This window comes from Schistocerca piceifrons, chromosome 2 (assembly GCF_021461385.2).
Source record: "Schistocerca piceifrons isolate TAMUIC-IGC-003096 chromosome 2, iqSchPice1.1, whole genome shotgun sequence".
Taxonomy (NCBI): Eukaryota; Metazoa; Arthropoda; class Insecta; order Orthoptera; family Acrididae; genus Schistocerca; species Schistocerca piceifrons.
The window spans coordinates 120584857-120611582 of record NC_060139.1 but is presented as its reverse complement, the minus strand read 5'-3'; the positions used below and the strand labels follow the sequence as shown (position 1 = coordinate 120611582).

The window sequence follows — 26726 nt, the reverse complement described above, 5'->3', positions numbered from 1 at the left end:
TCTACATGAACCCGCATGTAGTTACAGATATGCATGCTTGGGGGTGCTGGTGCATAGGTGTATGGTTTATGTGCATCGTGTAATAGGGACTTAAGCCCTGTGCAAGTCAGAGAAGACAGTGATAAGATGTCGAATGTAGGGCAAAAGCTGACTGAACAGCAGACTCCAGGCAGACTAAACTGTCAGCAGGAGAGCAGCCTTGGCGAAAACTGCCCTGGGACAGAGCCAAAAGACCTCGAGACTCAAGGAACCAACACAACCATTGGCTCGCCATAAATTTGAGCAACTCGCACAGAACATCAACGAGACTAATTGGGTAATAACCGCCCATCTCAAGGTGTCGTTTACCCAATTTCAGTACTGGAAAAAATCATGCTTTCTTCCACTTAGATGGTAAGTCACCCTTGCTCCAAATACAGCTGAAAATGGCAAGAACGTGACAATGCCAATCCACTGATAAGTGTTTGAGCTCTTGACTGTGGATAGGGTCTGACCCTGGAGCAGTGTCATGGCAAAGGGCTAGGGCACTAAGGAATTCCCACTCACTGAACAGAGCATTATAAGGTTACAGGTGACTTGTGGTAAAGAGTAAAGGAATTAATGTAACTGGATAGATAAAAAAAATCTACTCACCAAGTGGCAGCCAGAACACACACACACAAAAGAAGGTTACAATTAGGGAGGCTTTTGGAGCCAGTCTTCTTCAGGCAGAAAGGTTGAAGGGGAAGGAAGAATGGTGAAGGAAACGGACTGGAGTGTCCACAGAAAGGGGTAGATTTGGGAAGTCACCCAGAACTGTGAGTCAGAGGAGACTTGTCGGATAGTATGAGAAGGAAAGACTGATTGTTGGGGACTGCACCAGACTAGATTTGAAAACCTGAGCACTTGAAGGTGGAAAACAGGGTAATATGCAACACAGAGATTATTGGTGAAACATCGTGTATGAGTTAATAAGAGTGAAAAGCTAAGTACATTGTAGGAAACACATTTACCAGCTGTTATGTTAACACTGTTTGGCCTTTTACATTAGCGTGACTACCACCAAATTATCAGTTAGGATGAATGGACATAGGTGAAAGGTGCGTAATGGCAACACACAATATCCTGTTGCAGAGCATGCTCTACAACATGACAATTGTAACCTCGGTGCCATCTGGATTCTTTCCACAGACACCAGTTTCTCAGAGCTCCACAGGTGTGAACTAATGCAACAACATGTTCTTGGTCTTCGCCACCCATCTGGCCTAAATATAAATGAATTTCTTCCGTCCCAGCATTTCGTCACAGTAACTACTCCTTTCTTCATTCTGTTTTAGTTTTCTACATTGGAGGGCAGCGTGGAGGGTAAAAATCGTAGAGGGAGACCAAGAGATGAATACACTAAGCAGATTCAGAAGGATGTAGGTTCCAGTAAGTACTGGGAGATGAAGAAGCTTGCACAGGATAGAGTAGCATGGAGAGCTGCATCAAACCAGTCTCAGGACTGAAGACGACAACAACAACAACAACAACAACAACATCTTTCATTTTTTTACCTGTCTATTTCTCGCTGTCCCCATCCCATCTCTGTTACATACAATGCACTTAGCTTTTCACTCTTATTAACTCGTACACGATGTTTTAGCAGCAATCTCTGTCCTGTCTTGCATATTACCCTGTGTTCCACCTTTAAGCTCTCAGATTTTCAAATCTCATTCGATGCAGTCCCCAACAATCAGTCTTTTCTTCTCATCTCATCTCATCCAGCAAGTCTCCCCTGACCTGCAGTTCTGGTGACTTTTCCAAAATGTACCCCTTTTTCTACACCTCTCCAGTCCTTTCCCTTCACCCCTCTTCCTTCCCCTTCAACCCTACTGTCTGAAGAAGCAGCCACTGGCTCTGAAAGCTTGCCTAATTATAGCCTTCTTTTACGTGTGTGTTCTGCAGGTGCATCGTGAGTATACTTTTTATCTATCCAATTACATTAAGTGTCAAAAATTGATTGTTGTTATAAACAGTAAAGAGAAAAATGTTCAGCAACAGTGTTGGGGTTGGTGGTGACACCACCATTTACAGAAATAACAGGTACACCAACAGGGTACTGGTGTCCACAGAGGTGTAGAATCTTCACCAAAATCTCCGAAGGAGGGATATATGGTCTTATGGTAGCAACATACTGCTCCCACCATTCTTGTTCCTGTTGTTTTATGAGATGGTAGACCTGGGCATAGACCTGTAATGGGATGCGTCTTCAATGGTTGTCACTCACAGTATAGGAGAGCCTGCCTGCATTCCTTAATGGCCACAGCAATTTCAGGCGTCTATCGACGTACTCTCTTCTGATGGGGGGATCCCAAGGAACAGGGGATCACTGAGTCAACTGCAGACAGACTGGATGTAGTTACGTTCTGGACCTCCATGTGGTGGGGTGCGAACGGTGATGGCAGTGATGAAAGCATTACAATCAGCTTTGGAGAGAGCCCATCTGGGTGGTCACCCAAGTGAGAGATGCGAGGGAGGGCCCTAACAGCTGAAAAATGATCACTGTTGCATAGAACATCATGGACTCTCTACTGGATGGATGGGAAAAGACCTGGCTGCAAACAGAAAGAACAATAGCAAAACAAGACCCATACGCTACACTGAAATGTGTAGGAATCCCAGTATTTAAGAGGCAAAGATTGAGCTTTGCGAGTAAGTTTTTGATAGCTTTAGCACACCCAGTAGTCGTAGTTCCACCCCACGAAGTGTTACAGGCATTTGAGTTACCCAATATTAGGAAGGGTGGAATATCTCAGAAAACAATGCAGACAATACAATCTGGAACATTTCATCATTGGGAGGGAGATACACATTACAGACGGTAAATTCCAGATATGCCTTCACACAACTTGTCACATCTTCCAAAGTCATATTGAGTGGCACATGTCTGCTATAGAGAGAGTCCAGAACAATACTCAATACTCAAAGTCAGTGTGATTCTTAAAATGGCCCCAATAGCTGCAGAGGATGTGGGTCCACATTGCTGGGAAACAAGTTTTCTGGAGGGCAATGCAAAAAACCTGGGAAATGCACAAAACAAGATGTAGCTCAGCCAAGTGGCAGAAAAAACCACCACAGTTCCACTAGAGGATCATGCTATCAATATCCTGTGGGGGCGTGAAGGGACAAGACATGCCTCAGGGCCAGCTGCTGCCAGTGGTTGAGAAGATACGCCATCAACACACATTTGTTCCAAATGAGAGTGCTTGGGGAGGGGGAGAGGAGCAGGGTATGGAGCCATAGGGACCACCAGGAACACTGCTTCGGATACAACAAAGGCGGGAACACACAGGGCCTCATGGCACAGAGCACACCAGGATTTCTCTCTTTTTGGCACACTTCTGCTTATCCACAGATGATTTACACTTCTGCTAGGGCTTATCTGCCCAAGATCCTGCGACAGAGGAGGAATGCGAAGTCTTATGATCTGCAACCTGTAGCTCCTTCAGCCATGGGCTGGCATCCAACTGCAGGTCAATGGAGACCTTGGAAGGGGGTGTCCTGAGGGAGCCCTTCCTGGTAAGTGGTGCCTGATGTCCCCAGCAGATAGGGAGTTCACACTCCCAAAGGGAATGTGGAAGGAGCAATAGGATGATGACTTCCAAACACCATGGGAGAGGCTGTTGTGGAGCAGCTCCAAGGGCTACATGCTAAAGAGACAGAGGGCACTAGTCCAGTCACTAAGAGGATGGTGTGTTGCAGCAGTATGGTGCTCCTCACAGTTGACACAAATGAGGAGAGGGGCACAAGGAGTGTGTGTCTGTAACAGATGGTCACAATCCTTACAGACAAAACTGATATTGCAATGAGAAGATGTGTCCAAATCGCATGCATTTGTAGCACCACATGGGAGGAGCAATATACAGCTTGACACCACAGCAATATACCATCACCTTGATCTCTTCTGGCAACAGATCACCTACGAAGGCCATAATGAAGTCTCCCAGTATCCATTCTGTTGTCTTTTGTTTCCCATTGAACACTATGGACAAAATGCACACCTCATTGCTCCCAAATAGCAAGTAACTCATCATCAATCTGTAAGAGGAGAGCTTGGTGGAAAATGACACCCTGTACCATATTCAGACTTTTATGGGGTGTTACAGTGACAGGTATGTCACCCAGCTCATCGCAGGCAAACAGCACCTGTGACTGAGCAGGGAAAGCTGCTTTGAACAGAATGGAGTCACTTTTCATTTCTGAAATGGTTGCCATTTCCCCAAACTTGTCCTTGAGCTGTTCAACAAAAATCAATGGCTTTATAGACAAAAAGGAATCCCATCTGTCTTAGAACAAACCAAGTATTGGGGAACGGGGGGGTGGGGGGGGGAGGGGTATTTCTCACTTTGTCCCTGAGCCTTACGTTTCTCTCATGGCATAGCCATGGAGGGAAACATTTTGGTGTCACACCTCTCCGCACTGTAACATGTCTCAACTTCCGAAGAGACTGCTTGGGATGTGTGGCCACCAGCAGATGGAAGATTAATTCCACCGAGAAACTACCCATCCCAAACAGGGGCTCTCTATACAGGCACCACCGACAACATCAACAATTACCTGGCCAGTAAAACATTGCCCCAAGTCCTTATGTCCCGGCCATGATGGGGACACACTCCTTAGCTTGCCTGGGGACTTCCCAGATCAGGCACCAACGGTATAATCCCTGCATGGTCAGGGGGCTACCATTAATCAGTTACTTGATGAAGCCTACTGCCCTACCCCCACACACATACACCTACACAATGGAATGGCTACCATGCTGGGTTTTCGGTGTAGTACCATTGCAAGAAAGAAGGGTGAAAAGAGAGAAAGGCACAAAAGGTGAAATATAAGCTGGGCTGGATGACATTTCCTGCACAATCCACACTTTCGTAAAATTTAGAAAAGAAGTATCATGCCAAATCCAACAATGTGACTGTGTAATTAATAATAAAAAGTTTTAGAAGGCCAGAAGGTAAGAAATAGAATGTCCAAAACACGAACCAGAGCCTAGCACAATCAGCACTAAGAAGACTACCCAATGGGAAACTAGAGAGGGGGGGAAAAAAAAGAATAGAACAATGGAGGTGCAAACACAGAAAGGGAAGTAGTAGTGCAAGGGATGGGGCCCCATGTACTCACAAAAGAACTGTGAGCCCCTTGTGAGCTCTTGGAACACCACTACGTAAGTAGTCAAATATCATCTCATGCCATAGAAGGATCAAGCGAATTGCTGTTGTCCACACACAACATTACAACCCTTTTTTGTTGTTGTATTAGAGTATTTTCACCCACAATGCCACTTAACACAATCTGCTGCTTCAGTAATGAATGGTGACATGCTATTACAGGCACAGCCAACCCCTGCTAAATATGTCGTATCTTTTCTAACTGTTGTGCAATTTACTGAAATCTTTTGTTCCCAAGCAGCTGTCACCTATTCAGCAGGTAGTTCTACTAGAGTGTGGCACAAGATCTCGATATAGGCAACCATCTTAACTAACAGTAACATATATACTGTTAAGTTTGTAACCACATACAGATAACAAGTACAGTTAAAGCTCTCCATATAGCGACCCACTCTAATATCGCAGTTCCCCTCAACTCACATGCAGCTTTAATACAAAATGATAATTATATATGTGTTAACTAACACATATGTGACGCTGTGGAGAAACACTGAAATGATGCTTCTGCATTGTGTTATATTTGTGAAATTTTATTGACATATTACGTAATTTCTTGAGGTAGACACTCTGTGGAAAAAGTAATCCGTATCTGACATCTGAAATTCACTTTCTAAGCTGGCAACACGAACAGGAACTTTCAGAATCGCAGGAACATCGAAAACACATAGACCGAGCACATATTGATTCAGAGAGAATTTGTGGCGACTACATGGCTGGATTTCTTCTTGTGTAATATGCACCTCCAGCCAAGTCATTCTTGCAGTGGAGCATTCTGTTTATCTGTATTCATTAGTGAAACAAACCAAATTACTGCCAGTGTACTAGTAGTTGAAGCAATAGTAGAATGGAATGTAGAAGGATAATTGATTGCAAAACAAGCAGTTGATCCCTAGCCGTGATGGGGTGCATGGCTGCCTACCAGCCACACAATTGACAAGCTCATTATCTGGACACACACACAGCCAGGAACCCAACAGAAATCAACCGAATAAAGAGCACGGTCAAGATCAGTGAGGAGGTCGTGTGTGCCACAGACCACAAGGTGGTAGGAAAAACACTACGCGACAGCCTGAAGGTCACTCACTGAGTCCATTCATTACAAAATTGGAGTGAGAGATGACCATTTACTGACGCAAAGGTTCGGGAGAGTATGTGGCAAACAGAACAGAGAGAGAAGATAGACACTGCGGCAAAGAGAAGCGAGGCGGAGCCCAATCAGGAAATCCATCTGGAGTTATGAAAAGAATAGAACAGGGGGGATGAGCAGGGAAATAGTGGATAGTGATGGAGTAGGAAACCAGAAGCTGGGACTGCTGAACCAAAGGGGGTTGGGGATCCCAGCGTGATCCAGAAGACTATTGATATTGGACCGGGAGCAAGACAAGTAGTGTGGAAGAAGAGCTGAGTGTTACACTTAAAAACCACAGTCCAGACAGGACAGACAGCCATAGTTCAGACAGGACAGAACTAAGGTCCGATAAAGGTACAAAAGGTTCTAGCAATCTGAACTCCAAGAAGTGTGGGCAAGAAAGCAAAGGGCTTAGAGTTTACAGAAACAGTCAATATTCAGAAGGTGGATTTGGGCAACCAAGTGAGATTATTGTCAGGAAAAAGACCCAAGAAACGGAACTGGGGGACCACAGTCAGGCACTGTGCGGCAAGGCAGAGCTCTTGATCAGGATGGACTGTAGTATGGTGAGAAATGTGCCATCTGAGATTTAAGGGGTGAGAATTGAAAACTGTGGAAGAAAGTCCTCATAGACGCATGCTGGATGGCATCCTGGAGCTGTTTCTCCACAGAGGCCACTGTGTAGGAACTAGCCCAGATACAGATACCATATGTAGAGTAGAGGTGTCCAACAGCCTGACAAGGGGCCATGAGCCCATTAATAGTGATGAGGAAAAGAAGGACACTTAATACGGAACTCTGTGGAACACCATTCTCCTGTGTCCATGGTGCCAACCCGAACTCTTAACAACAACAGAAACTGGTGAATAAAAATCAGGAGGGTGCCCCGAGACTCCAGGTCATGGTGTGTAATTAAGATGTCAGTGCACCAAGCCATTTCATACGCCTTACGGAGATCAAAGGAAACTGTGACAAAATGGTAGCACTGAGAAAAGGCCTCCCAAATTGTGGTTTCCAACGGAATCAGATGATCGATCAGAGACTGTCCCTCCAGAAAGTCTCTAATAGATGCTGAAAGGTTTAGTTCTTACTGGACAGTACTACAACTCAAAGCCCAGATTTTTCATTTTAAAAGGAAACTGATTGACAAGGTGAACTTGCACATAGAATTTACTGTGGGAGAATTTACTGTGGAAGAAATTACAAAGCTCTGTTAGGTTAAGACTACAAAACACTTTAAAAAAAATAATAAAATAAAATAAAATAAGAAAGTCTCAACCCATTTCTGGATGAAGATTTGTTACAGCTCAGTGGTAATTTACAGTATGCCAGGTAAACCGCAGAAGAATGTCACTCACTTATTCTAGATGGAAACCACTGTTTCATAAAGCTTTTAATCTTGCATACACACATGCATCTTTCTGTTAGAATTGTATTTTTCAGAGCTTTGCACCTCCTTTTGTATATTACATGCCTGCCACATTATAAAGATCATTCATCGCTGCCTTCCTTGTAAAAGAGTATGCAGTTTCACTGGTCAAGAAATAGAAGCTGCATTGCCAGCCAACCAAGTAACACAGCACAGACAATTGCCAGCAACCAGTGTTGATTTTGCAGGACCATTAAACACAGAAGTGGGAAATACCAGTGGTAGATGCTATGTTGCGCAATTTATCCGTCCTTTGATTCAATACAAAGATTTATTGGTTGACATGGTATTCCACGCACCAACTGCAGTGACAATGCTCAAAAATTCCATGCCTGAACAAAGATATACTGGAACTGTGGTGGGGAGAATTCGGGGAGAAATGGTCAGCTCAATGAAAAGATATCTCAGAGAAGCACTCGGATGCTCAACTATAGACGAAGAAGGGCTGTAACTGCACTGAGAAGGGAAGACACCTCTGAGTAGTCAAAAACACCCAGTAGAGAGATCGTCTTTGTGGAGTACTGAGGTGTTGAAGCAATTGGTTATGGATGGAATCGGGGCCAGGGGCTGAGTCATGGGAAGAGGAGAGGCCCAGAAGTTGTTCCCATTCAGTGAAAGGTTCACTGGAGAATTTCTCCTGACAATGGGTAAAACACAATTGGGAAGCTACAACCTGCTGTTTCTGGGGGAGGAAGGCAGCCAGATAGGATGCTGGTGCAAAATGTGTTGCAAGGTGTTCCACAAGAACCGATGGATATGTACGAAGGTGAATCGAGAGGGCAACGCCCAGGATGGAAGACACTTGTTGGCATCATGGGAGGGTGCGGAGCATAGCCCATACCCATGACAGAGGGACAGAGGAACCTAGGGAGGGGACAGAGCATCCTCAACACACTAGCTTGCTCTGTTTTAAATAACAGGCTTTAGCATGAATGTGTTCAAAGGTAGCAAGACCAGTGGAAGGTGCCACTAACTGCATTGCAAGGTTCGACTGTGATCACAGATGGGGATGGCAATGGCTGTGCTCCACCAAGGAAGCATCCAGCAGCAAAAAAGGCCTGCCGCATGTGGGGTGTCAATGCTGACTGTGGGAATTTATTATATAATCAATACAACCTGACAAAAAAAAGGTGAACATAATCTGAGAGGTATATAGAGCCAATCAGCACAATGGAAAGCCCAGGGGGATAACATGGCCATCAGGAGGTGGGAAGAGAACTAGAGAATCAATGGGAAGTAGCCACTATTGCAGAAGTCATTGTGCTGTGACCAGTGTCATGAAACGAGAGGGGGATGGGAAGTGAGTGAAAGATCAATGGCAGAGAATGTGCTGTAAACGGCTCTAAAATGGGTGTGGAAACCATCATTTAGAAGGCACAGCTCATGGTCCTCAAGGAACTGTTCTATGAAGAGACCCCAAACAGACTAAAAAGCACTGACCCACAAGGGGTGATAGGGCATTAAAATCCCCGAGGAGGAGGAAGAAGAGAGAAGGAAGTCGCTGAAGGACAGGTACAGCAGAAATAGAAGCTGCATTGCCAGCCAACCAAGTAGCACAGCACAGACAATTCCCAGTAAACAGTGTTGATTTTGCAGGACCATTAAACACAGAAGTAGGAAATACCAGTGGTAAATGCTATGTTGCATTATTTATCTGTCCTTTGATTCAATACAAAGATTTATTGGTTGACGTTGTATTCCAAGCACCATCTAGAGAGACAATGCTCAAAAATTCCAAGCTCTGAACAAAGATATACTGGAACTGCGGTGGGGAGAATTCAGAGAGAAATGGTGAGCTCAATGAAAAGATGTCTCAGAAAAGTACTAGGATGCTCGGCTATAGACGAAGAAGGGATAACTGTGTTCTTGAATATTGAAGCCGCTCTGCACTCAAGGACTATTTCTCAAATTGAGGATGAAATAGTCACTCCAGCACACTTCCTCAAGGGGGAGCGACTTACGGTATTGTCAACTGGACCTGAGGCACTGACTGCGCAAACCTGATGAGAGCATTCAAACTCTGTCAAAAAATAGCAGAGTAGATTTCTAGAAGCACTGGCCTTAGCAATACACTATGCTCCTGTATAACTTTCACCAAGTTAAATGTCCAAATGGAGTATCGGTAAGAATCCAAGTTGGTGATTTCTTACTCCTCCAAGAAGTTCTTCCACGGCACCTGTGGAAGAGGGCATGAGTACATGAGCCGAAAGAAGGCAGAGATGGAAGTTTACACATGGCCATCCTTGTGACAGTGGATGGAAGGCATGTCACGTAATCTGTCCAGCTTGTCATACCTTTGGAGGTAGACCAGGGCAGGAAGGACCCAGAGAATTGTTGAAACGATGTTTCTGCATTGCATTATATCTGTGAACTGTGATGACATATTATGTAATCTCTGTCATATATGCACTCCATGCTAATAAAGTTTCTCCTGTGCGGCATTTCAAATTTCAAATTCACTTTCTAATTATTCTGCAACAGATGGATTTAAACATAAACTGACTTAGGTATTTGAATCAAATGGAAAATAATAATAATAATAATAATAATGCTAAAAACAAGACTACAACTGGTGATTAAGCAACTAAGAGTCTCAAGCACTGCCAATAGAACCAAGCAGCCATACCTCTCATGAATTAAAGTCATTCTGAGAAAATTTCTTTGAGTTGCATTGAATACTGATAACCGAGTTCAGAACTTCATGTCGCATAAAAATAAAGAACTACAAAAACCAAGTTGCCATGTGTCGCCTTCTAAGTAGAATCTCAAAGCTGCAAGTATCAAGTCTCTAATGATAAAAGTACCTGATTGAAATCTAAGGAATTTATTATCCTTTCCGTGTACTTATCTGCAGCTCTACATCATTATTACTTCACGAGAAATGATCAGTAACATTACCCTCTATGAGTTTCTGAATTTACATTACTGATGAAATGTTGAAATAAAGAGAATAGAGGAAATGGCTTTTGGCTTAATGAGTGTGCAAATTATCAGAGTCCCCCCCCCCCCCCCCCCCATTTTCTTTTACATATTCATATCAACATATTCCAGCCCCACATAAATCATCTTCACATGAACAGTGGAACTAAATTTTGTTAAGTACATTGTAAGGCTATGTGAAGAGCGATTACAAAACAAGACACCTTCACTTCCACAAATTAACAAATTTCTAAATGAAAAGACTGAAAAACAATGCCAATAACTGGTAGGGTATTTACCTGCCCATTGCCAACTTGTGCATGCTGCTGCTGGAGATGATGTACTGTAGTTTGCATGTGTGAAGAGGCTGCAACAGCTGCTGCAAGCCGTTGTGTTGCCATGTGGTTATTTACGAAAACCATATGTTCTGCAGCCGGCTGAAAACAAACAAGACTCCTCTGCAACCAAATAATGTTACAAGTAGGAAGTCTGGAGATTTTACAGAAACGCAACATTTTATTGATACACTGCAAATACAAGGTAGCATTTTAAAGCTCTTCATAAAACTATCATTTTGTGTTGATCTTATTACGATTTATGACATCACAGATAGCACATTAAGAGTCAAACCCATATATTATTAGTGGTGTGCAACAAAAGAAACATTTGGAAATGACTAAGAAAGTGATTGACAACCAAAAACTACAGAAGTGATAAAAAATATTCTGCAGCAGCATGGCTGAACGAAAGATGCAAATGATAAAGTCCGGAGAAGTACACTCGTACCAACCAACACAGACACACAAGTAAATAACAAATGAGAACTAAGTAATAAAAAAACTCTGTGATTGGTATGTCGAATATGACTGGGTTCAACTAAAAACAATAAACTGGTTGTTGGTTGGGGGTAGTGAGCTTCACGTCGGTAATCAGTCTGGTGTAGTTGTACTTAATGAATTTGTGAAATCAGAAATTATGAAATTCATGAAATACAAAAAAATACTTAAATGTGCACTCACATAACAGCTACTGGAGAACACTACTTGCCTCTACATAAATCTGACCTGCAATTACATAATCACTGTTCTAAACACAGATCCTTACATGCTAATAACCTGCAATACAACCACAGACTTAATAACCACATAGACAAGATTACAGTTAGTTTAGTATTTATCTGATTCAAGTCAATAAATTTGTCTCTTCATCTTTGTTCTTCCAACCAGATGAATCTAAGTTGCGAAGTTTTACGATGTTAGGCTCCATAAAAAAAACCATGCCAATTTCTTGCTGTTAGTCTTTGAGATGCATGTCTTACCAATCAGCCCATGCAAAATTTCTGATGCTTTAGACTGTTGAGTGCATGAAACTCTTAATGTGTGCAACTTGAAGCACGATGTTTTTCTCTGTAACATACAAATTTACCTGAGCCCATGTAATCTTGGTACAACTGTGATGACAAGAGTATGGTGGCAGTCCAGTAACTTGTTACTGAAGTTGTTTTGTGATCTCCCCTACTTCACCAGAACAGTTTGCATGCTTGTGGGCCTCAGGAAGCAGCTGCAATTTCACTCCAGTTTCTTACGAGTTGTGGGCATCCCATTGTTAAAATGATAGTATCAGATTACATGGTAGTCTCAGAGGGGCTTTGTTGGCTTTCACATAGTGAGTGTTGGCACTGTCCATCACAATAAGCAAATTTGGGGGAGGTATCACAATAAATGGCTTGTAAGTCATGGTACATCATTTCACAATGGCAATTTTTAAATTTGATACCTCAAACATTAAGTTGCTCTGAGGAATAACGGCAGTGTCAGCTGATCCTTTGTGAATGACAATAAGGCAACCTCTGTTACACATCAGAATTTTCAGGCTGCCATGCACACCAGTTATTTTCTTTCACACTAATCTAGTGTGGTTCTGTTTTACAGATGTTTTATCAATGAAACAGATGCTGTGCCATGGTCTCTGATCTCTTGCATACTTCACTGCAATCACAGTATTACTTCTCTCCATAAGTAATTTGATGCTAATGGACATTTCAAGCAAATGTCCTTTAATATTGTCCGTTGACTGTCACTAAATTCACAGCTTCGTTCATTCGCTAGTATGTATTGTGTAGTCAGGAAGCATACACATCTAATATTGTGCAGCAGAAAACATTTTCATTGAAGTCTTCTAGCTCACCTATTTCTTTCTAAGAATGGTGTTGCTTCCCTAGCAACTTAGAAGTTATGTATTTGCTAACTTTATCAGACACATTAGCTTTCCTTTATTTCCACTTCACAGTTCTCACATCAATCCCACACCACATAATTTGGCTTCTATTGCCTGGCGGATGGCAATCATAGAATGTGCATTGTGTGCGGAAGTGTAATCTGCTGAATCTCTTTTGAAGAAAGCATACGTACAAAACACTATAGCTTAAACTTGTTTGTGTAGCATACGGTACTTTCCTTTTCCATCACCCGTAACAAATGCTGCAGAAGCCCAATATATAATGTGGTTGTCGGCAGACAAGCTTTACTACTGCATTATAGTGTACCTATGGTATAATCAGTTTATCAGCGAGGACAAATGGCCATAGACAGAGTGTGTATACTGTAAACACACAATATCCTGTTGCAGAGCACACTCTAAAAATGACAGTCATGACCTCGGTGTCTGTCTCACTACACATGCCATCTGGATTCTCCCCCAACACCAGTTTCTCAGCAGTATGCAGGTGGGAACTCATGTTACATGTCCTTGGTTCTCACCATCCACTTGGCCTTAATTTATATTAATTTCTCCGGCCTCAGCATTTCTGTTCAGTAACTACTCCTTTCTTCATTTTCTTTTAGCTTTCTGTATCTCTTACTTCCTGGCCTGTCTACTTTTCCCCAGGCCCCCACCTCTACCACATACAATGCCCTTAGCTTTCCCCCTTATCAACTCATGCACAATGTTTTGTCAGTAACTCTGCCCTCCATATTAATCTGCCTTGCACCTTCAAGCTCTCAGGTTTTTAAATCTGATCTGTTGCAGTCCCCAACAATCAACCTTCCCTTCTCATTCTGTCCATTAAATCTCCCGATCTGGAGTTTTGGGTGACTTTTCTGTTAACTCTCCTCATTTCCTAAACTTCACTAGTCCTTTTCCTCCATTTGTCCCCCCCCCCCCCCCTGGCCCCCTTCAATCCTTCTGCCAGAAGGACAACCCACTGGCTCCAAAAGCTTGCACTTTCCCTTAATTTTTGTGAGTGTTTTCTCTTGCAGCTGCTTGGTGAGTACATGATGTATTTCCATAGAAACATCATATTAACAGCAGAATGGGTAAATATGACAACATAATTTTTCTTCCGGCTGACTCACTAAAGAGTACTGTGTTACATTAAATAATCAAATGATGAGTTAAGCTGCAGTGTATATTCCCATGCTGATGCAGTAATCAACAACCAATAAGAACTAAAAAAACATTTCAACTTTTTAACTTCACAGTTCAGTACTCCCCTTACTACCTTCGGCCGGTGAAAAAAAGAGAACCTATGCGGTTTTGTGCATCCGACTTTGAACCATTGATTGATTTCTCCTATAGTAATACTGATTTCATGCTATAGATGAGTGAGAATTATTTCGCGAATAAAAGGGCATGCCAGATTATTTAGGATATTGGGTCAATGTTTTATCTTTCAGGAAGGGATGAAGATATGGTACACACCGGGAGGTTCACTACTCATAATGACTGCCACTGGGAAGAAAATTATCAGGTTATACTCCGAAAAAGCTAAGAGGTGTTACTGTTTATGTCCATCAACAACCCTATAATTCCATTATCAGTTCTTTTTGACATATTTTGGACAATGATTCTTCATTGTCATCATACAGTTCCACAGCACAGTTTGATAATATATTGACTACTGTTTTGCTCATCATACATATTATAATTCTTTGAAATTACACAACCAATAATATTTTATTCAAAGACACTGCAGTGAAAAACATATTTAATATGTACTTTATGTTTGATGCACTTCTGAATATAAAATGTGGGTAGTACATCAAAATTATTTTTTAAGTTGGAAAGAGACCCATCATTCATGAAGCTGGAGTAAATAATTTTTTTTTTTTTTTTACAGTTGAAGTGTGTCATATTGTGCTGCACCTTAGTTCATAATAATTAATTTATTGCTGTATTTCTCATGTTGTTCTTTATATGATTATGCTCACAATCAAAGTTTACACTTCAGTTAACAGCTACTTCTCACTGTATTTAGAAACAAATAAGAGATTATCTTAGATCCATGGCCATAGTTATCTATGTGTTACTATTAACTGACACTGCTAATGATATGTTAACATGTTCATAGGCAGGAGTAAATGGCATGCACACACTGTTAGGTTAGCCTGTGTTCATGCCATGGGGTGACACATCACTTTTTAGTTAAGTGATGTGTTATCCCTGTCTAGCTGACCAACAAATGATGACTGCCAAAGCAAAAGTATTTGTTATTAGTTAATATGTTTACAATTGTAAAGCACTGGGAAGTTATATTGTTCATGCAAGTACATTGGCCCTCAAGGATGCTGTGCTTCTCCAAAAATGGGACTATGATAACAGTTTCGCTAAGTGTTGTGGTACCTGCTGGTTGAGCAGTTATTCTGCACTATGACATCCCAGCTCAGAGAAGCAGTGCATGCCATTGAGAAAACAGGGATGCACGACAGTAGCACTTACATCATGGAAGAAAAACAGAGAAATTCTATTCTATCTATCTGATTGTATAGAACTATTGTTCATGAACATTATACAGGGTTAATGTCGGATCAATGTATGCTCTCAAATTGTAAATGAAGTGTTATCTTATTTATGATATTATAAATAAAGATATAATGTAACTGTACTGAACAGAAGAGCTGTCTATTATTTTGGTAGAACTGAGGATTGATTTGAGTTTCCAGATTCCAGCAGAGGTGCACTAGCAATGGTGAAGTAGCCCACATCAACAGAAACTACACGGTTTATCTGAACGGTATTTCAAGATGCAACAGTTCAGAGTAACAGAATTCACATTCTGAACGTATATACTATTTCAGACAATGTGAACACTTCATCCTCGCCCCATGTGCAGGACCCACATTAATTCTGTACTGGAAAAATCAACTAACTTTGAATAAGAAGGTTATATTAAATATAAATCAAGAAGAAATTGAGAATTTTGGAAAGAAATTTCACTGCCAAATATTGCTGTTGATCTTTGCAATATAGCCAATAGCACAAATGTAAGACAAAGCTCATAAGGGTACCATTATCAATACCCTCACTAAATAATCAATTATAATCACCTACTTGTCTGGAAGGTTCCAGAAAGGAACAGTTAGCACTATCAGGAGGAGGTGGGCGCATTAGATTGCACACTCTTCAGCAGAAGCAGGACAAACAGTTCAATCTGGAATGAGCAGCCGACGATGATAGTTGGGGGCGTGGCCCCACAGTCAGAACAGTTCATGTTAGTTGTAGGAAATATCTGCATTATTAATACTTTAGTGAGCTGGTGAATACAGGAAGTTATTCTAAAATGTTGGAATAAGTTCTGCCAACATTTCAGCAAGGTATCAAAAGTTATATGTGGAAGAGAGATCACAGATTATTACATGTGTCGTTGCCCTTAATGCCATATGGGAATTTTAATATAAATAAGGTTACTGTTGGTATTACAGGATATTGGAAGAAATTATACTGAGAGCCAGTGAGTCACTTTAATCATTCAGAATGTAATTTTCAAGTCAAATTTTACCTTGTGGTCAGAAGGAGCTAGTGCTGTGAAACTGCGTAAAAGTCAGATTAGGGACCATTTACTTGTCTCAGGAATTAATGAACTGAATTTACATACAGCGACTTTTATTATTCCAAAAATATCGCTGAAAACAGATCCCTATGAACTTAGGAAGTAGTGTATACGCAGGTCTCAGGACACATGGTAGACTTCAATTCATGTAATCACCAACCCTCTTTCCTCATTTTTTTGATATCTAAGAGAGCTGTTAAATAACAAAGGGGCAGCTTGATAGGTTCCCAGGAATTACGCTGGATAATATTGTAAAAACTGCACAATATTTCAGCGAGACAACTGCCCGCCATCTTCAGGTGCTACTGTCGCGTCGCTGAGAAGCTCGCCAATTTATATGTTGCGGAGGCGCCAGCGGGGGCATAACATCATCGAAGACCAATTGTATACGGCATCGAATACCAGAGCCCTCTGCTGGAGAAATGGGTCATGGACTGCGGAATCGCGCCACGGTGCGAGAAAATGCGGCTGGGAGCTTCTCAGCGACGCGACAGTAGCACCTGAAGATGGCAGGCAGTTGTCTAACTGAAATATTGTGCGGTTTTTACAATATTATCTGGCGTAATTCCCGGGAACCTATCAAGCAGCAGGAAAGCCTCAAACAGCACAATAAAGGGGCAGTTGCAAGCATTAGTAATAGTGTCTAAAAAGGAATAACTGAGTTTAAAGAATTAATGTGTTGATGAATAACTAATATATAGGCTGACAATAATTGTGTCACAGAAGATTGGTGCTGCTTAGGGGCACAAAACTGTAAATGTCAAAATAGGAGTTCGGAGATAATAGAGGATTAAAGTTTGCAGTATTCCACAAATCCGAATAATTTTATTCTAAAAACCATTTTGTTCTGGATGGCTTTTCACATCGATATTCTTACATAAAGAAATAAAATGAACAAGGAACAGAGGACAAGACATGAAATATACCAAGATAAACACATTACTGCAGTGAAGATACCATTATTTACTCAAATCATGTATGCTGACAACAAAACTTGATGACAGACAATCATATGACAACATTTACACTGAGTTACTGGAAAGCTTAACTGCATTGCTCATTGCTTGAAAGTACTTAATCACTCATCACTCATCATGACATTGTTGGGTTTAGTGACAAGAAAATTCCAAGATGAACAGGAGGGATGTCATCTAAGAGACACAGACATCAGCAGCTTTCTTATTTTTAATGAGTCTGGGCCCATCATATTTAAATTGAAGAATAAAAAATGGACTTTGTCTCCCATGTTTCCTGAAACTACTCTGTGCCAGATGTCATGACATAATGTTTTGATGAATAAAGATGTGGGTTTTCACATGTCACCTCCCAGTTGTATACATTCATTAGGTGTCAGCCAGATCATCAACAGTCTTCTTTCTGAAGACAAATGCCTATTTGAAGTGTCTTACCTGAAAGAAGTACTCCCTTTTCATTCTACATACAGCAAATGTATTTTTCTTGGCCGATATCTGGAGATATCAGACCACTTGTCCAGACTGTACACACCTTATTTGCAGTTGCAATTTTCAGTTGTAGACTGTAAACACCTTATTTGCAGTTGCAATTTTCAGTTGTCGCAAAATCTCTACCAGATTGCGAATTCATGTGACAGCTAATGGGGAAGTTGTACTCAACGACTTGAAATCGTCCAGATATTATATCGTGTCAAAATAGAACTATATTGCAATTTTCATTTTGGCCACAGCAATTGTCAGAAATTGCAATGTGAGTCTTTTACTTTATGTCGTTCCGATTATTATTATTATTATTATTATTATTATTATTATTATTATTATTATTATTATTATTATTATTATCATCATCATCAGCAGCAGCAGCAGCAGCAGCAGCAACATTGTTGTCATTGCCATTGTGGTTCCTTTGAGTCATGGGAGTGTACTCAGGATCCGAATCACAAATATCAGGATCACTAAGAACGAAAGTTTTTTATGTAATTCATCAAATGTGGCTATAATTTGAGAAGACATACATGGACCCCTCTTAGCACCAGACATTTTACCTGTGTCTAGCCATTATGTTTCCATGGCATGCAGCCACTGGTATTTTCCATGAAGCATTGCCCTATCATCTGTTGAGTGAATTTAGAACTTTCTTCTGGTGTTTTATGGTCTGATGCTCATGGGTAGCACCGATTGACCTAAAATGCAAAATACGCAGCAGTACACTCATGAAATAGTTGCACTGGAAAGCCCCCACTTCATCACTACCTCGGAGATGATGTGTCCCACCACTTGTGTGCCAGCTATAACATCACATTCAAACTCACTTAGATCTGGATAACCTGCCATTGCAGCAGAAGTAACCAATCTAACAACTGCACCAGGCACTTGTTGTCTCATATAGGCGTTGCCGACTGCAGCACCGTATACTAATTGTTTACACATCTCTGTATTTGTATACACATGTCTATACCAGTTTCTTTGATGCTTCAGTGTAGTTTAAAAAAGTGTACATCCACAAAGCATTCCCTTAAAAAGGTATATATATTTTGGGCACATTGGTGTGACAATCAGCAGCAAGAGAAGAACAATTTTACAAATATTACTGTTTTTACTACAAGACATTGGTAATCAGAAACATCAAAGAAGAAGGTTGCAAGGTAATTTTACATGCTCTGGGGCAGTTAAATGCTCGGCTAGAAACTACTAAAGCAAGCATGAAATCTCAAAGTGATGAGATACATACAAGTACAGACAAATACAGTACTGATGCAAAAGAGTCAAAAAGAGCAAAGACAGATGATTTCAGTGTTATATTAGGAAAATTGACTGCCAAAGTACACAATTGATGAGAAAAAAGATCATCAAAACAATATGTTAGATGAATATACCGAAAAATCCTGCAAGAGAAACAAAGAAGTAAGTAAAAATTTGTTAGACTTTGTGCAATGTAGGGTATCATGGACGGCCTACACTGCCAGCTGCAGGGACCACATCAACAAGCACCAGCACAGAAACTTCAAGTGCATGCCTGGTCAACAGGTTCGCTACATGTGGCCACCATCCTCTTGGACCTGCTTGTTTCCGCACAGTCGCACGTGTGCAGGTAGGTCCACAAGTATCCTGGCACTCCACTGTATTGAGGTTGGTTAGTTGATTTGGTATCATCAGTAACACTGGGTTAGGGAAGGATGGGGAGGAAGTCAGCCATGCTCTTTCTAAGGAACCATCCAAGCATTTGCCTGAAGCGATTTAGGGTAATCGCAGAAAACCTCAGTCAGAGTGGCCGGACGCAGGTCTGAACCGTTGTCTTCCCGAATGCGAGTTCAGTGAGCTACACACTGCGCCACCTCACTCAGTGTGTATTTAGGGCAGAGCCCAGTGTTGCTGAACCAGTTCTTCTGGATGAACTCTCTGAGCCAATGTGACAACTGCTGCTGCAGTTCTTAAATTCGGAGGCCCACTTGGAATCATGCAACCAGATCTCCAATGCCCGCTTTCCCCATTGGGACTCTTCACTGTGTGGAACAGCCAACTTAAAGCTTGCCAAGACCAGGCCTCTGCAGCGTGGCCAATTGTGGACTCTGACTTTTGGGCCATCGTCGTGTCATGTTATTAAATTTTCAGTTCCTACTGAATACGTAATTTGTATTTTGTTATTCAGTTTGGCCTTCTGTCAATTAAGCATACATTGTGTATCTGTTTGCTGTGACCCAGACTACATAGTGAACTCCCAATTTTGTGGCGTAAATCGAGCACCAAGAAGGAGGCTTGAGTTTATGTATACTTCATGGGCTGTAACATCTGGGCACCTCCATCAGTGTCGGATACAACATTTGGCAATGTGGCATTTGGTTTTTGTGGCCTCCATTTCCACGTGTGTGCTTGCCCCAGGTGGACGGCATGTTTTCATGTGTTTTTTAAGTTTTGAGTGAACTGGCATTTGTTCTTCATTCAAGCACTACTTGTCTTATGAATGTGACCACCCAAGTTTTACTGCTTCTATAGAACATGCAACAGGCTCATGACTGGTGTTTGAGAAGATGGCTGTCATCAACAGGACATTGCTTTCCAACTACCCATAATGTTCTGACTCGTTAGTGAAAGGATTCCAGGCTGCACCCCTGCCATTCCAAGCGTCTAACAAGAAAATCAAGCAATGGACCAACTGTGTGACCCATGTTGCACAACACTTCCTGGCACATCGTACTAGATGTTCAGCAATGTGCATTCTTTTTGGCCCACAAATGCCCTGAAGTGTACCAACTACAGCATTAGCTCAACCTAGATGTCTAACCTCACGCCCTGCTTATGAATGTGTAGTCATGCTAAACAGACTACTCTGACTCATGTGCACATCACAGTCAGGTGTCAAGTTTTTTGGCTACCATAAGTGAAATGTATAGTCATATAGGAAGTGGATACCAAGGCTACAAGGACTTTTGAGAGATTGCCATTTTCAATGCACAAACCATCAGTGCAAGCAGTCTTACACAGCATAATTGGTTAAGGATATGATCCTCTTCCACTCTCCAGATGAAGGCCTATAGAATGACCTCCTCAAGACCTGATTAAGGCCTTTGAACAGTCAATCTGGTCTCCAGCAGCATTGTGGGACCACTCGCAGGCATCTGCTACCTGCCTAACTTGCCAAACGCACCCTCAGCCCCAGCCTCTGCACCAGCCTGAGTGTCTAGCCACCAGTGAAGACATTATGGGCAGACAAAGGTCCCAGCTATTGCCCTCCTGCAGCAATTGTTCTGTAACCCATCAGCAATGCTACTTTCGTTAATTCAAATGCACAGCCTGCCGGAAAATAAGACACAAAACTGAAATCTCCCAGTCACCCACCGAACCCTCAGAATTCCAGCTCAGATGGTATTGCACATGGAAATGTAGACCACATTTCCAAGCATACCAATTACCCCACAGCACAGCACATGTATCTTGGAAGATACTGCAGGTGTTTATTGTCTTGATATCCTACGTGTCCCACCATTCTCCCTACCACTGATTGGCTTTAACAGTGGTTAACAATGAGGTCCCATTGCTGTTCCAAATCAATACCAGAACCTTAACAACCACTGTCGATTGAGAAACATACTGCCGCAAGCACTACCCTCTTCTACAAATGTTTGGCAAACAGCTAAGAAGCTAATGTAATGACACCATTAAAGTCAAGGACCAGTTCAGCACCCAGGTACAGTATCAGGCAGCTTCTTGACAAAGGGCATACTCATAGTAGATGCAACAGGGGCCTCTGTGGTATCATGGCCTGCTCATTTCAAAAGCCCACCAGAACACACAGACCTGGACAACAGCTGCTAGGCTGTGCTCCTAATATCTGAGAGCGCTGCTGTTGCTGCCTCAGTGCTCAGTGTGGGCCATGCCCCATGCAGCAGTCTATCGGCACCTGTGGCCATGCTATAAAGCTAGCAGCATAGGGGCCCAGACCTCATTCATGTTCTGGGTGCACTCTCATATTGTTCATTATATGCAGTGTTGTAGCTTGATTCTTGATACTGCAACGTCTAGGATCTCACTTCGGTTTACTCTTTGGACTTTTCATACTTTTGTGTTGTCTTCATTGTTCACCCATCACTGTTGTTGTCATTCCATGTGGTTTTTGGTGACTAAAATGTCGATGCCCTCGGCAGATTGGCCAGTATATTTTGGTTCTAACCAAGCCAGCACACTGCCTCCAATGATGGGTGGTGTTCCTTTCAGGGTATCATTAAAATATCCAGTACCGGCCCATGGCTCACATGAGAATATCCTATCAAGACTTTTACTGTGGCATTACCCTGAGTTTGACACTGCCCCAGAAGTCTGTTTTCACATGGGTGCTGAAGCAAAGTAGGTGGTAGTGAGTCTGCCCTTGGATGCAGCAGTCACTACCCACTGGTCATCAGAAGAGCCCATTCTCTGATAAGTGAGGCAATTATCAAAATATGGTTGGCCAGCAGACTGCAAGAACCTAGGCCACCCAGACATGCAAGCACATTGGTGTCATTGGTATGAGCTGTCTATTCTCAACAGCATCCTTGTGCTTCAAGGGGACAATTGTTACACCAGAGCGATCATTCCACAAGCTCTCTGACACTGCATTTTGACTCCCCCTCACGAAGATCTTTGGGGAATGGTCCTCACCAAACACCTGATTTGCTAACATTTCTCCTTGGAGAGATGTCAACAAAGATACTGCCCAATGGTAGTGGCACACGCGATTTATCAAGCATGCAAGAAGCACCAGTCAGTCAGTAATTTGCTTCACCAGTCTTGCAGTTATCTAGATATTGCCAACCCCTACTTTGGGCTACTCCTGGTCGGTCATCATCAATGTAGGCAGCGGTTTTCTGTTTGTTTCACAGATGACCTCTACTTTATCCACAAAAACAATCCAGGATTTATCTCATGGTTTTGCAACTGAAGGGCTCCAGAAGCTATCATGACACAGAACAGCCCACAGTTCACATCAGCAGAATATGGCAGGTTTTGTTCGGAGAATGGTATGTCACTGAATCATAGGCACCATTCCACCATGCTTCCAATGGTCTAGCAGAGAGGTTTTGTCCACACATTCAGGACAAAAATGAAAAAGTTGCACCATCACTACACTTTTGACGAAGTGCTCACTTTGGTTTTAGCCTCCTACTGCTCCTTCCCACAGGAAGGGTCTACTCCAACCAAAAGAATTGAACAGCAGTTGCATCACTCACAATTGTCTCTAATCCATCCTACCACTCTCCACCCCTGTCCCCAGCATTCAAGCTGTTACTGATGTTCCCTCCAGGATGAAATCGTGTCATTAATGTTTTCCAAGAGTTGCCAACACTGGATAGCAACTCCCATAATGCACCATTTATGCAGAGCAATGGTTGAAGGTCAACTCCAGGATGGTTCCTGATGCAGAAAACATATTCAGATGTGCCCTCGCAAGGCATCAACATTCGGACCGGAAAACTCCCACAATTTTTTGTTCCAGAATTGTACACTTCAACACCCAAGAGCACTGACAGCGAACACCAATTACCTCTGTTTCCAGTTTCATGGCGCCCACGTAGCAAAGAGACCAGCTTTCCTGTGGGTCTGCCACTTACTCCCATGGGCATGTCACTGAAAACACTCACAGGCAGCAAAGCACACTGCTCCACTCTTACCCTGCTATCCCTCCTCCCCTCTGCCCCAAACTGCTTCCTTCTACCACAGCCGACTACCGCTCAGGTCAGACACAGCACAGTCTGCAGTCAGGCCCCAGCAGCTGTGGGAGAGTGTGTGTGTGTGTGTGTGTGTGTGTGTGTGTGTGTGTGTGTGTGTGTGTTTTATATTTTTGGGAAGAGGACATTGAACACTTAAATGTTTATCAGTCTTTTGCATTGTGCCTGTCTACAACTCAACATCTCCTCTATGGGGTGAGTAGAACTCTATTCCTTTCATATTATTGTTATTCCATCCTGGACTTTCCAGGGCTTGCACTTTTTGAAAATATATTTAACCCCAATTATGTAATCACCTGCAATCCTTCTTCTGTTACACTGGTCAAGTTTCTGATCATTATGGTAAATTCCTCTACTTATTTCATCAAAGGTAACATTTGAAATAATGTGCAGCAGCTATAGATTCTGGATTCAAAATAAAACTTCTTTCCTCAGTTGCTCATAGCACTGTCGGAAGACTTCAGGTATTAATCTTCTCCCGTGGCCAATTGCTGCTTGTTATTACCATTTTTAATTTTCTTGATTTGTGTCCTATAATTGTGTCCGCTGTGTCTTGATGCATGTCTTTTACAGTGGACGTTTTCTATTTATGAGTTTTGTATGGTGGCCATCAAGCTGACCCCCCGCCCTGTGTGATTTTCATAAAATCACTGTAGAGTGGGATATTTACATTAATGGAACAGTTGCATGTGAAATTGAAAGTAACTGTAATAACAGAATTTTGAAGTACATAAAGAGTTCACCAGAAATCCTAGTAACAGATACTAGACAGAAAGAGACAATTAAGAAATTTAAATATTTAGGAGGTATGATTCAAGAAAATAGCTGAGAAAAATTTGCTGTACATGAAAGAGTACATTTACAACAAAATATCTCTGCCTAAAATCCCGAAATTATAGCACAACAACACAGCAACCAGAATGTCTCTATGCAAGTGAATAGATAGTACTGAATTACAAATTACACACACCTAAAGTCCTAGAAGGAAGAATCATTTTAAAAACACTCAGACCACTAAGAAACACAGAGGTATTGAAACTAAGAAGTAATGAAGAAGTAGATTGCAACATAGGGAAAACATAAATGCGATGTTACAGAAGAGGCAACTGCCATATTTTCGACATTTATACAGAATGAATGGTAACAAGTTGACCAAACAGATTTTTAAATATTTTGGGACAAGAAGTCAACTATAGCCTGGGTTCAGGAAGTTAGGAAAGATTTGGAAACAAACAACATAAGTGAAAGAGATGCAACAGAGAGATAGATTTTTAAGAAGAAAGCATTAAAAATGGAAGGGTTCCAAGGCAGAAGAAGTCAGGGTCAAAATGGTCTGAGGATAGAAAAAGGATACATAGTGAGAAGATGAAATAATACTGGAGGAAGAAGAAAGAAGGAACTTAGGAGGAAGCAATGAAATTGGCACGTGCTCCTTAGATGACCCAATGGAAAAGGAAAAGAAGAACTTTGAAGTACCGTCACATTCTAACCACAATTCTGTCCAAATCCAAAAGCAAGATCATGAATGAAGAGCAGTATTTATCACTGAAAGCACATTTATTACTGATATCAACATACAGACATAACTCAATTCCTAGATGAAGATTGCCGCTATTTACACAAACATCAAATATTACAGAAGCTGAGTTGCCTTGCACTCCGTCTTCAGGCCACAAGTGGCCCCCGGGACCATCCGACTGCCATGTAATCCTCAGCTGAGGATGCGGATAGGAGGGGCGTGTGGTCAGCACACCGCTCTCCCGGTCATTGTGATGGTTTTCTTTGACCGGAGCCGCTACTATTCGGTTGAGTAGCTCCTCAATTGGCATCACGAGGCTGATTGCACCCCGAAAAATGGCAACAGCGCATGGCGGCTGGATGGTCACCCATCCAACTGCCGGCCACGCCCGACAGCGCTTAACTTCTGTGATCTCACGGGAACCGGTGTATCCACTGCGGCAAGGCCGTTGCCGCTATTTATACAAACATCAAATATTACAGAAGCTGAGTTGCCTTGGTATATATTTATTCCAATTTTATTAGCCCATCTCCCTGCCCTCCCTCTCTGTCCATCTTCTCCTCTTCCCTTTCTCTGTCCATCTCCTCCTGCATTCTCTCCACACATTTTTACCCTGATCCCAATAGGAGGTTCTTGGTTCTTAACCCACAATATTTCTTCCCAGATAGTAATTAATGTACATACAAAGTTATCTGGAATCAGTCCAGGGGTTTAAGAGGAGCTTTTTACCTGCATCTTTGCCTGAGTACACATATCACATATATTTGACATATTTCACCTGAACTTCTAGCAAATTTTACCCTGCAGTTTCCTTCTCAGACAGCTCAATGTTTATGATGTCATACCTCCTTAACTATGTGTCATACAATGATATATTTTTGCAGATACATGCTGTAGTATATGGGAATACTGTCTGCAAAGTGTGTTGCCAATCCAGTTAGCAGTAAAGAAGCAATTAAAACCTCATGCCAGATGGGGCAGTTGAATTGCACGAACAGTGAGAATGTAATAAGCAATAAACTGTTTTCCATTCCTCATTTTGTGGAGGGTGTGGGCAAGAAAAAGTCTCGTAAAGATTTGAAATTGTGTGTGGAATTTGTTGCAAGTCACTAAGTACTCTCATTCTCAAATATTGGATTAATTTAGTCTGGCTATATGCACAGGGCAAGCTGCTCTACAAGCAAGCAGCATGGCTCATGACATTTCTCCGTCCCCTGGAGAAAAAGTGACCTTTTCTTTTAGAAGTTCTCACTAGAGCTGATTACAGCACCCAGGAACTAGATCTTGACAAGGATCCTCTTTATAGCAACATCAAAGGATCATCATGTTCTGGTCACATTGTCACATCTGCTTCATTATGACGAACGTCAAACGTAGCTCCTGCCATCGAAGTTTCACTATTGTCAAGCATGCCTTCAGTTTCCTTGAATTAGAAGTCTCCATCATCAATCTGTGCCTCAGGACTGCAGTATGGCTTCATATGAAGGCCATGAATGACATCTCTGCACTCTTCTTGATGATGGTTTATAATCATCAA

General features: G+C 42.0%; 1 protein-coding gene and 1 pseudogene across 4 annotated transcripts in view; both read right to left on the bottom strand.

The window, feature by feature from the left end:
• The window catches only part of LOC124776586 (pumilio homolog 2), a 592179-nt gene that overhangs the window by 512786 nt on the left and 52667 nt on the right, over positions 1 to 26726 (bottom strand). For all 4 annotated transcript variants that reach the window (XM_047251637.1, XM_047251640.1, XM_047251639.1 and 1 more), the window contains exon 4: positions 10966 to 11103. In XM_047251637.1, the coding sequence (XP_047107593.1) occupies positions 10966 to 11103 (138 nt within the window). The remainder of the gene's footprint in view (positions 1 to 10965; positions 11104 to 26726) is intronic.
• Positions 25526 to 25642, bottom strand: LOC124778347 (annotated as a pseudogene).